Consider the following 12,603-nt stretch of genomic DNA (forward strand, 5'->3'; position numbering starts at 1 on the left):
GCGCTAAAGCAGGGCCTTTATTCTGCCTTCAGCTGCTCCGCACAACCCCCAGGAGGAGTTTTGCTAGACAATCGGTGGCACTTACAGCCCCGGAGTGTCAGTCTCATGGGAAGCAGGGTGAAGAAAAGGACTCGATCCTGGGGCTGGTCCCTAAGGAAGGTAACAAGTACTGGGGAGAGCGGCTGACTTGGAGGCAGGAGAGGGTGTGTGCGCGCTGGCGGAGAGGGGTGGGAAGAGGACAGGCAGTGGGAATGCCTGGGGGGGTGTTGAGCGGAGACCCGGGGGGTGTTGAGAGCCCAAACTCTACAGGAGGGGAGAGCCCCGGGCGGAGCCGCAGCCGGCTGTCCCGGCCCCACTCACCGCGGAGAAGTTCTGGGGCCCGCAGAGTTCGCCGCGGTACTTGCAGGAGAGCAGCATGTCCTCCAGCTGGTGGCCCAGGCGGTCCATGAAGTCGGCGCTGATGCCCTCGTAGTGGCGGGGCGGCAGGAAGAGGCGGAAGTCGGCGAGCTTGGCGAACCACTGCAGGCGCGCCTGGTCGCCGCGGAGCAGCTCGGTGAGCAGCGGGCGGGCGGTGCGGTTGGGCAGCAGCAGCCCCAGCCAGTGGCCGGCGTAGTAGAGGTCCCCCTTGGAGAGGCGGGGGAAGCGCAGCGGATTGTTGTTGCAGAGGGTGACGGCGGGGAAGGGCAGCTGGCGGCTCCACTCGGTGCGCACCTGGGTGTGCGAGGGGAAGGCGAGCCAGTGCAGCAGCCGGCTGGAGGACCAGGAGAGCAGCAAGCCCAGCGAGGTGCAGAAGGCCAGCACCCAGAGCGCCCGCCGCTGCAGCGCCGCCCGCCGCGAGCACATCTGCCGCAGCCCGTGCAGCCGGGGGCGCAGCAGCGGGGCCCGGCGCGCCCGGCGGCCCCGCGCCATGGGCGCTCCCCTCCGCCGCCGCAGGGCGATCGCGGCCGCGCAGCCGGGGCCCCAGCATTCAGTCAGGCCGCGGCCAGCAGCGGCCCCGAGCGGCTGGGGCAGCCGCCATGGGGAGCCGCCTGCGCCGGCAGCGGGGAACTCTCCGCCGAGCAGGAGCTCCGGCAGCGCGGCATGCCCGCCCCGCCGCCCCTGGGAGCTACCTTGGGCGGACAAGCCCCGCTCGGGCACCCTCTGCCTCAGTCCCCGACCCCCCTAGAGCCCCTGTCCAGGGGCACCGCTGAGTCCCCTCTCCCAGCCGGGGCGCTTGGACACTCCACGGGCACCTGCGCCGGGCACCTTCTTCTCCGGGCGCTCACGGCGCTAACGCCCTTCCCGCGCCCCCGAGCCGCCCCCCGGGGCTGGCGAGCTGCTGCCGCCCCTGCGAGCCCGGTGCCGGCGCCCGCTGCGCTCCCCGCGGGAGGCTGCCAGTCTCGAAGTGCGGCTGGCGACTTGCGCCCGTCCCGCGCTCTCCAGGCTCCGCCTGCGCTGGGGGTCGCTCAGGAGGCCATGGCCGGGGAAGGGTGGGCGAGGGCCGGTGCCCTCCCGCGCTCAGCGCCGGGGTTTCCTCGCCGAGACGCTCCGGAATCGCCCCTCGCTTCTGCCGGGTTCCGGCTCGGGGTGCAGCTTCCTTCTCCCAGCAACGCGGCTGAAGAGGAGGAGGAGACGCCGCAGCGGCGGTGGCAGGAGGGGGGCGAGCGGTTCAGATCCGCGGCCGGGCAGCGGGGCTGGGGCCGCCGGGCGCAAGCTCCCTCCTCCGGCTCCCCGAGGCGCACGATTCCCCCAGCCTCCGATCCCGGGCTGGGGGAGGTGGAAGCAGCAAGTTCCCCTCCCCGCGCCGGGTCGGAGCAGATCCGGGTGTCCGGGAACTTCAGGCGTCCCCGAGGTGGGAAGAGGAGCGAGCCTGGACCCCCTCCCTGGCACCACTGACCGCGGTGCGCCCTGGAGAGGCAGCGGGGGCTCCTTGAGCGCAGCCCGCTACTGAGAAACAGGGCATGACGCGCCCGGCTCTAGCGAGGAGGGGAGTGGGTGGGGGCAGCTCTGCCTCCGGCACAAGCAGCGCGCCGCCCGGATGCGTATTAACCCTGCCCACCCTCCAGCCATTTGGGAAGGCGAACCCCTCGCCTGAGGAGCAGCAGCGCGGAGGGAGGGGGAGGTGGAGGGGTCCAGAGAGGGCACGGATGTATTTTTTGTCTTCCGGATTCATGGGATGCTGGGGAGGAGGGGGATGAGGGAGTGTCACAGCGATTGCACACAAGGGTTAGATTAGGAGGGTTTGCCGGGGGGATACATACAACCAAGGGTTAGTTTTGGCGGGGGGAATTCTTCATGAGCACTATATGAAGGGGCTATGCCCCTGACCTCAGTCCCCCTCAACCGGCAGCCCCACATCGTCCCCATCTCTCTGCATTCCCCTGACTGATTCCTAGAAAGGAGAAGGCAGCAACATAGATAACTCAGCCCTCCTCAATTAACCCAGGCCCCTGCGTAGTGTCATTTACAATTACCACTCTATGTCCTCCCTCTTTCCCAACCCTGAATTTTCTTTCTGGGTTGGAAGTTTCATTTGCACATCAGAACAAACAGGCTAGGTAGGCTACCCCTCTGTGCTTTGTTGCATTTTTGATAGGTCTGGCAATCATGTTGCCTACTTTAAGCCAGACTTTACTTTCTCCCTTGGCTGTTGAAGGAGAGAAAACATCATTATATTCACAGGCAGAAACTAATAAAGGCAGGGCTTTAGAGAGCCAATTACAATGTTATGGCTTTTAAAAAAAAATCTGTTGTATGTTTCTATTTAAACTGAGAAATGAAAGGCTAATAGCCATCACAAACAGCCCCAGTACTGCGAAGTTTAAAAATGGAGTGACATCAACTTTACTCTTCTTATTAATGTATATCATGAGAGCACCTAGAGGCCTCGGTCAGGACTTACACACAGAGCTCCGTGTTACACCACATTAATAGAGAGGGGCATGGTAATATTATAGCATATGTTGTATATTTAAATGTTGGGAAGTTATGTTACATAACTGAAGTTATATTAACTCATCCCACAATTCTGTTCACCCATGTCAGGTATCCCACCACATTTTGCAAAGCTGAAGTCAGCTTTGTTATTAAAAATAATAGGAAGCCTGTCAAAGCTAAGAGACGTGAATGGTGCGTCCTCCTAGCACAAGTTGGGATGTTCCTCTACACTCCACTGGTTTGGAATGTGGGATCCAGAACTGATAATGAAAGGTACAAATTGAGGAACTGAAGGGTTGGCTCTTAGATGATGTGCAAAGTGCTTTTTAACTTGGAAACAGCCATAACCTAAATAGAGTTTTAGGGTTGTATCTTTGAAGCAAACCTGTTTGAGGTAGACATGCTGTGAGATAAGAATTGCTTCCCGGAAGGAAGGTATGGCTGTCTTCGTTTTGTATTGTGTTGTTTTGTCTTTAGCCAAACTCAGTTAAATGTATTGTCTATTTGGTTTCTTGGACACTTTTAATAATGAACCACAGGTGTAGGCAGTCAGTTGGCTATACATATTATACAACTACATGTTGATTAATAATAATAATGTATCACCTAGGATGAGTTCACAGGGGTTGCTTCACCTACTCTTCTAAATGCAGCCATCTTTGGCACATGAATTTGTCTGAACTGCCTTCATTTTTATTTATGATTTTAAATGAGGAATAAATAGTAGACATGTATAATATCAAATGATAGACTGCACTGTCTGCCTTCAATCCAGTGTGACATTTTAGTCTAAATTCATTGTTCTTATGAGTTTTGTTCTATTGTGCATATTTTTACCCAATAGATGGAGCCATTACAGCCTTATATCTAGATCCTTTTGAGAGTGTCTTTTAGATGCGACCAGCTATCGTGTGTAGTCCTGGGGGTATTCCCAGCTCCCAATAGGGACCACGAAAGCTGTGGCTGTGTTCCTGCAAACATTTACACACATACTCCACTTTAATGGAAGCATCTTAAGAGAGTAACTTTGACGGGATGACTGGCATAAGTACAGCGGATTTGTATTTGCAGGATTGGGTCTTGAAGGCACACACAAAATATACCATTTCACGGGCTAACAAACTGGCTAAAATCAATGTACAACAGCAGGTCAAAAAAGCTAACAGGATGTTGGGAATCATCAAGAAAGGGATAGATAATAAGACAGAAAATATCATATTGCCCCTATATAAATCCATGGTATGCCCACACCTTGAATACTGCGTGCAGATGTGGTCGCCCCATCTCAAAAAAGATATATTGGAATTGGAAAAGGTTCAGAAAAGGGCAACAAAAATCATTAGGGGTATAGAACGGCTTCCGTATGAGGAGAGATTAATAAAACTGGGACTTTTCAGCTTGGAAAAGAGGCGACTGGGGGGGTGGGATGTGATAGAGGTCTATAAAATCATGAGTGGTATAGAGAAAGTAAATAAGGAAGTGTTATTTACTCCTTCTCATAATACAAGAACAAGGGGCCACCAAATGAAATGAACAGGTAGCAGGTTTAAAACAAACACAAGAAAGTATTTTTTCATGCAACGCACTGTCAACCTCTGGAGCGCCTTGCCAGAGACTGTTGTGAAGGCCAATACTATAAGGGGGTTCAAAAGAAAGCTAGATAGGGATAGCTCAGTGGTTTGAGCAGTGGCCCATTAAACCCAGGGTTGCAAGTTCAATCCTTTAGTGATCTGAGGCAAAAATCTATCTGGGGATTGGTCCTGCTTTGAGCAGGGGGTTGGACTAGATGACCTCCTAAGGTCCCTTCCAATCCTGATATTCTATGATTCTAGATAGATTCATGGAAGATAGGTCCATCAATGGCTGAAGGGCAGGAATGGTGTCCCTAGCCTGTTTGCCAGAAGCTGGGATTGGGTGACAGGGCATGGATCACTTGATGATAATCTGTTCTGGTCATTCCCTTTGGGGCACCTGCCATTGGCCACTGTCAGTAGACAGGATACTGGGCTTGATGGATCTTTGGTCTGACCCAGTATGGCCGTTCTTATGTTAAACAGGTACCATAACAGTGCCAAACCAGTTGTCGCTCAGGGACATGCAGAGCCTGAGCCACAGAACACTGTTGTGATCTGGGAGCCTTTGCAGACTTTCCAGTTGATGGGGAACGCTCCCATTCACTTCAGGTGGCTTTAGAAGAAGTTCGAAGGGCAAAAGCCCATATTCTCAAAGGCATTTTGGCTCCTAACTTCCAGTGATTTCAATGGAAGTTCAAAGCCTAAATACCTCTGAGGCTCCGAGCCAAAAATCTGCTCTCGGAAATGAAGGGTGGATCACAACTCCAATATTCCGCGCCCCCTAACCACATGTTACCTCATGCTTATTTACTACTTGACCAGCATTTCCATTAATTTAGGCCCATTTCTGTAGGTACCCTATGAAATGAATGGGATAATGCCCCAAAGCATTTTTCAGTGTGCTATACCCTGCAGCTCCAGTTGTGTCCCTTATAGCTAGATTTTCAGAACAACCCGTCTGCCGAACTCTTTTCAAAATCAGGCCGCAAGGAGGTTATGTCAGTAGCTTATGTTTGTAACGACAGCATCTCAGTCACCTTAATATATTTTTGCTGCTAGAAAAGCAAATTCCCCCCCCCCCCGTTACTCACACCTTCTTGTCAACTGTTGGAAATGGGCCATCCTGATTATCACTACAAAAGTTTTTTTTTCTCCTGCTGATAATATCTCACCTAATAGCTCATATTAATTAGTTACTCTCATTACAGTTGGTATGGCAACACCCATTTTTTCATGTTCTCTCTGTATATATATCTTCCTACTATATTTTCCACTGCATGCATCTGATGAAGTGGGTTTTAGCCCACAAAAACTTATGCTCCAATAAATTTGTTAGTTTCTAAGGTGCCAAAAGTACTCCTCCTTCTTTTTGTGATACAGACTAACACAGCTATCACTCTGAAACCTGTATTTCGACTGTGGACCTGTTAAGATTTGACTAAGTTGTAATGGTTGGCCGGACCCTGCTCTCTGTGGGAGTCAGTGAGAGTTTTGCCAATGGCTCGATGGGGGCATAAGGAATACATGAACAACTCTGTCATGAAGCAGTTAGGGTTGCTACACCCAGCAAGCCTGACACGAACCCAGAAAAGCAAAGACATGAAAAGTTATATTACGGTACGTCCAGACTACCCGCCGAATCGGTAGGTAGCGATCGATCTATCAGGGATTGATTTATCACGTCTCATCTAGACACAATATATCGATCCCCAAACGCGCTCCTTCGATTCCGGAACTCCACCAGGACAAGCGGCGGTAGCAGAGTCAACGGGGGAGCTGCGGCCGTCGATCCCACGCCCTGAGGACCCGAGTTAAGTCGAAATAAGATACGTTGACTTCAGCTACGCTATTCCCGTAGCTGAAGTTGCGTATCTTACATCGACCACCCCCCCCCCCAGTGTAGACCAGCCCTCACTGTCCTCTTCCACCCACTAGCATACACCTTATCACTGTCACCCGTGTTACACCCCACAGGCCATGCCACATTAGAATTATTTATTTCGATGGTTGTAGCGTCTAGGAGTCCCACTCATGGACCAGGAACACACTGGGGTAGGTTCTGTACAAACACCAGATTATTTCCCCCACAACACCAGTAGTTGTGGATGGTTTTTAAGGCCCGGTTTGACAAAGCCCTGGCTGGGGTGATTTAGTTGGGGTCGGTTCTGCTTTGAGCAGGGGGTTGGACTAGATGACCTCCTGAGGTCTCTTCCAACCCTAATATTCTATGATTCTATGTTTGGTGTAGCGGTTAGCTCGGTAAAGGGTTATGTTATAGGCAGTAGTAGAAGTCTGTCATGTAATGCTAATTTTTTTTTTCAAAATGCACCAAATGCACCAGATCTATCCAGGATCCAGCTCTCTGCCAGGTGTAGTTTAGATAGATAACGGAAGGTTATTTTTTGAAACAAGATATCAGTCAGTAGTGAAAAGTAGAATGGCCAAGGAAAAATTTCAACCACAATGCAAATTCAAAGTCTTCCTATTAAAACCTTCTGATGAGAAACCAAACAAAAACTATGCAGAAAATTCGAAAGGTATAAAAACTAACCCAGTGTGAAATTTCTACCAATTAGCTACCTACTTTTAGCAAAAAACAGGGACCTATGTCCACTTTCAGGCCTATTTTAGAATGTAGCCCTAACTATGGAGTCACTTAATAAGGACCCTGTAAAGAATGGGCCTGGTTCTCATTTACATGGCCTGACCAGTTTAAAGGTGCCTCATTGGCAATTAGAATCCAGAGCCTGATCCTGAAAACATTACTCATTTGGCCCCAATTAGGATAGGGAGCGCTGTTGTACTAGGCCCTGTATAAACAGAGAGGAAGACAGAATCCCTGGCCAGAGGCGTTCACAATCTACGTTCCCCATCTTGCAAACCTGAATGTGACTATGGTGTGTCGTTGTTTGCAAGATTGGGGCCTAAGTGGAATAAGTTTCTCACAGGCCCAATCATTTGTACTTTCAGCAGAGGCGTGATTTACTTTGCTTCCCAGAACTCCAGTCCAACTCCTGTGAGTGAGGCTGGCAGGGTTGGCCCCAGTTCTGTGAAGAGACAAATGAGTTACTGATAATAGGGTGTTTGTACCCGAGACTGGGGTAATCTTTGCAAAAGCTGTTATTTCGGCAGTTCTGTAGCGGTCAAGAGGAGAGAGTCGTTACATGTAGTAGGCCAGATTTCAGCGTGGTGACCATAGGCTGCAGAATGCCAATTAGCATTCTGCTGAATTATCTTAATATTATCAAACCCCATAAAAATGAAGGGCTAAATTATGGCTTTTATGAGCCACACTGGAGAGGCACTTTGGTTGAGCAGCAGTGCCTGGGAGGTATTTTGCAAAATAGTGCACATTGGAGAACTTAATCCTAACTATACAGTCAAACTGATGGAGTCTAAATGAGCTGTTACCACTCAGGAAAGAGATCTTGGAGTCACTGTGGATAGTTTTCTGAAAATATCCGCTCAATGTCCAGCGGCAGTCAAAAATGTGAAAAGAATGCTAGGAACCATTAAGAAAGGGATAGCTAATAAGACAAAATATTGTAATGCCACTAGTTAGAGCCATAGTGCACTCACACCTTGAATACTGAGTACACTTCTGGTCACCCCATCTTAAAAAAAAAGAGATATTAGAATTGGAAAAGGTACAGAGAAGAGAAACAAAAATGATTGGAGTATGGTACAGCTTCCAGATGAGGAGAGATTAAAAAGACTGGGACTGTTCAGCTTACAAAAGAGACGATAAGGGGGATATGATAGAGGTCAATCAAATTATGACTGGGGTGGAGAAAGTGTATAAGGAAGTGTTGTTTACCCCTTCACATAACACAAGAGTCCAGGGAAGGGGTAGGGACGATTTTGTGGCCTGCAGCATGCAGGGGGTCAGACCAGATGATCATAATTGGTCCCTTCTGACCTTAAAGTCTATGAGTCTATGAGTAAGAACCAGGGGTCACCAATAAAATTAATAGGCAGCAGGTTTAAAACGAACATAGAGAAAGATTTCTTCCCACAACACACAGTCAAGCTGTGGAACTCATTGCAAGGGATGTTGTGAAGGCCAAAAGTATAACTGTCTTTTTTTTTTTAAATAGAGAAGTCCATGGAGGATCGGTCCATCAATGGCTATTAGTCAAGATGGTCAGGGATGCAACCCTATGCTCTCGTTGTCCCTAAACTCTGACTGTCAAAAGCTGGGACTGGACAACAGGGGATCACTAGATAAATTGCCCTCTTCTGTTCATTCCCTCTGAAGCAGCTGGCATTGGCCACTGTCTGGAAAGCAAGATACTGGGCTAGATGGACCTTTGGTCTGACCCAGTGCGGCCATTCTTATGTTCCTTGAAAGGCTAGGCCTACACTGGGGGGAGGGTCCTGGCCATGAGGACGGCGGAGAGTCGACTGCTGACACTCCCCCATTGACTCCGCTTCCACCTCTCGCCATGGTGGAGTTCCAGAGTCGATGGCAGAGCGATCGGGGGTCGATTTTATCGCATGTACACTAGACGCGATAAATCGATCCCCAATAGATCGATCACTACCCATTGATCCGGCGGGTACTGTAGGCATGCCCAAAGGCATAATGTCTTTAAAGGGGAGTGCAGGAAGAGGCACATTTTGCTTTACTTGATCAATTAGTATAACGGCGCTTCTTCCAGCAGAGCCCTATGGGAGGGAGGTGGTAAGTGTGGCAGGTCCTCTCCCTTCCCAGAAATATTCCTCTTTGCTGCTGGAAAACTTTGAATGCAAAGTGGAGCCCTCACTTCTCAGGTAGAACACAGCAGTCTGCAGTGGGTGTGGGTGGGGGGCACATCAGATATTGGACACTGTTGGGAGTAGGAATTCCAGGGGGAATAGACTGATAAACTGATCCACTGTGGCAAATGGTATCTTCCATCAAAACCAATCAAACCCCAGGGTGGATCTTGGGAGTATGCATCTGCTCTGTGTATTTTAAAGATGAACTTTTCCCAAATAATTCCCATCTGGGCTGGGAACAGCCATGAGAAATTCAAGCACAAACCACTGTATTCTGAGGCTAACAAATTTATTAGAGCATAAGCTTTCGTGGACTACAGCCCACTTCTTCGGATGCATCCGAGAAGTGGGTTGTAGCCCACGAAAGCTTATGCTCCAATAAATTTGTTAGTCTCTAAGGTGCCACAAGTACTCCTGTTCTTTTTGCGGATACAGACTAACATGGCTGCTACTCTGAAACCTGTATTCTGAGGGTACGTCTTCACTACCCGCTGGATCGGCGGGTAGTCATCGATTTATCGGGAATCGATTTACCGCGTCTCATCTAGACGCGATAAATCGATCCCCAAACGCGCTCCCGTTGACTCCGGAACTCCACCAGAGCGAGAGGTGGAAGCGGAGTCGACGGGGAAGCCGCGGCCGTCAATTCCACGCCGTGAGGACCCGAGGTAAATTGATCTAAGATACGTCGACTTCAGCTACGCTATTCTCATAGCTGAAGTTGCGTATCTTAGATTGATCCCCCCCCCCCAGTGTAGACCAGCCCTGAGAAAGCTGTAAAGCATCCGCAACATGGTGTTAACTCTATAGTGACAGTTTCAGTCTAATTCTAGTGTTGCTACTTCAAGTCCTAGAATGTATAGCAAAAGTGTTATTTTCTGGAAGGCAATTTGACACAGATGTAGATCTGAGAGGTCTGCAGAGGGCCAGTTTTTCTTGAACAGGAACGTTATTGGCAAAGATTTTTGTCGTCTTTGGATTTTTTTTTTCTTGAAGGCAAACTATTGAACTGCCAGCTGTGATATTCTCCTAGTTCATTTGGTGTTCTTAAAGGAAGATCCTCCCAGCAATAATAACTATGCATTGTCTGTGCCATAGAGATTTACGGGGTTGTTTTTGCTATGTGTGTTTTGGATGCGAAACTCTTGGTGCGAAATAAAATACAGAGAGCAGAAATAATGTACATAAATAATCTGTAGTCGCCGATGCATTAATCCGCCTACATGCATTTTAGTGGCAGTGTCAGCAACCCCTATATTATTAAAGTAGTAAACCAGTTTCCATTTTACAGGCCTATTTTAAGACATCAGAAATGTGTGGAAGCTTTTCCTCTGAAATTTTCCATAGTCGGTGTTTGCCCACCTGTGATTTTTTTTTTTATTAAGTAAAAATGTTACAGCTGTTTTTGAACTATATGGTTCCTCAATGGGACTACCCAGAGTATCTAAAGCTAAGCATATGAGCATGTCTTTGCAGGACAGGGACCATAAGATGTGACCGTGTAATTACAAATGGTCTCCAATGCATATATATTCACAATAATGAAACCTACCCTGATCTAGCACTTTTCATCCATAGATCTCTCTTTACAAAGGAGGTCAGTGGCATTATCCCCATTTTACAGATGGAGATACTGAGGCACATAGCAGTGAAGTGACTTGTCCAAGGTCTTGCAACAAACTAGTGGCAGAGTCAGGGATTGAACCCAGCTTTGCCTGGGGCCAAATGCAGGTCCCGATCCACTGTTAACATGATACATTCAATCTAAATGTAGATTAGATAGGGGATTGATCCTGCTTTGAGCAGGGGGTTGGACTAGATGATCTCCAGAGGTCCCTTCCAACCCTAATAATCTATGATCTATCTATGATCTAAAGTTTGGCATTTCCTGATGAAAAACACAACCTTTGTGTTATGTTAATGTTTCATGAAAACCTATGAAAAAACTAAAATAATTTAAAAAAGGAATGGCTTTTCATTTCTTTAACCTTTTTCATGACATAGTTTCAGTTTTGACTCCATCCCCTCCCCACGTCTCTCCCCTGGTTTCCATGAAAAAATGAAAATATTTTGGGGTTTCAAAGAAATATCTTTGAATGTTTTGGGGATTTTTTTTTAAAAAGGTCATTTTTCAACAAAATAATTCTTCCGTCGACCTAGCTGTGTCTTAGTGTCAACCTAAATATGGTGCTCAGGGTGCGAAATTTTTCACAGCCCTGAGTGACATAGCTTGGTCGAGCTGATTTGTAAGTGTAGATCTGGCCTTTGTTTCTGTGTGCCTCAGTTTCCCCATCGGGAGTGGGGGGGAGGGTTGTGAGGCTAAATGTATTAAAGATGACGAGGAGCTCAGATGTTACAACAACACAGGGCAAACTTAGCTGGAGGATAGTGTGTGGGTCAGCTAGTCAACCCCCCATTTTCAAGGCATGCCCTCCATCAGTCATTCACACCCTTGTCCAGCTGCATAGCTCTCTCCTTCGCATCACCACCTTTGCAGAGATGGCAAGGGCCCTTTCAAACCCTTGAGAACAGAATACCACTCAGCTTCTTTTTCCTTTGAGATGATCATTTCTCTTAATCCTTTTTAGCTTTAAATGTGCAGCAAGAAAAAGCAAATGGGTAGAATTGAAAGTTGGGGAGGGGTGGATGATCTTTCTAGGCTATGGTGTCTATATTTTCTAGCGTGGGTGTGAGTGGCAGATTGACTAGAATAATCTTTTAGAGCGAGAACACACTCCATGGCCCAAAGATCTAAGCGCCAGTTGAAGTCAAGGAGAGTACGGCTACCCTGCGGTCGGGAGCCTGCCTTCCAGCATGGGTACAGCGACTTGCACTAGGTCCGTTCAAGCTAGCACGCTAAAAAGAGCAGCGAGGGCCCAGGACCGCCCAGAGGATTCAGGGGGCCTGGGGCAAAGTGGGGGGGCAGACATAAAAAAGGTGCCACCCGCTGTGGTGCTTGTACTCAGTGGGCGGCGCTCCGAGTCTGCGGCGGCGGGTCCTTCACTGGCTCCGGTTCTTCCACGGCACTGAAGGACCCCCCCGCCACCGAAGTCCCGGAGCGAGGTGAAGGACCCCCCGCCACCGAAGTGCCGCCGAAGTCACGGAGCGACGTGAAGGACCCCCCACCACCGAAGTGCCGCCAAAGTCACGGAGCGACGTGAAGGACCCCCCGCCACCAAAGTGCTGCCGAAGTCACGGAGCGAGGTGAAGGACCCCCCGCCACCGAAGTGCCGCCGAAGTCCCGGAGCGACGTGAAGGACCCCCCGCCACCGAAGTGCCGCCGAAGTCACGGAGCGACGTGAAGGACCCCCCACCACCGAAGTGCCGCCAAAGTCACGGAGCGACGTGAAGG

The 12,603-nt window shown here is 49.4% G+C and overlaps 1 protein-coding gene across 1 annotated transcript in view; it reads right to left on the reverse strand.

Moving 5' to 3' along the window:
* Window positions 1–938, reverse strand: part of LOC128829279 (acid-sensing ion channel 2-like) — a 357,293-nt gene extending 356,355 nt beyond the window's left edge. Inside the window, exon 1 of the mRNA XM_054014616.1 lies at window positions 361–938. Coding sequence (XP_053870591.1) covers window positions 361–909 — 549 coding nt within the window. The 5' untranslated portion in view covers window positions 910–938. The remainder of the gene's footprint in view (window positions 1–360) is intronic.
* Window positions 939–12,603: the final 11,665 nt, after the last annotated feature.

This window comes from Malaclemys terrapin, chromosome 25 (genome assembly GCF_027887155.1).
Source record: "Malaclemys terrapin pileata isolate rMalTer1 chromosome 25, rMalTer1.hap1, whole genome shotgun sequence".
Lineage (NCBI taxonomy): Eukaryota > Metazoa > Chordata > Testudines > Emydidae > Malaclemys > Malaclemys terrapin.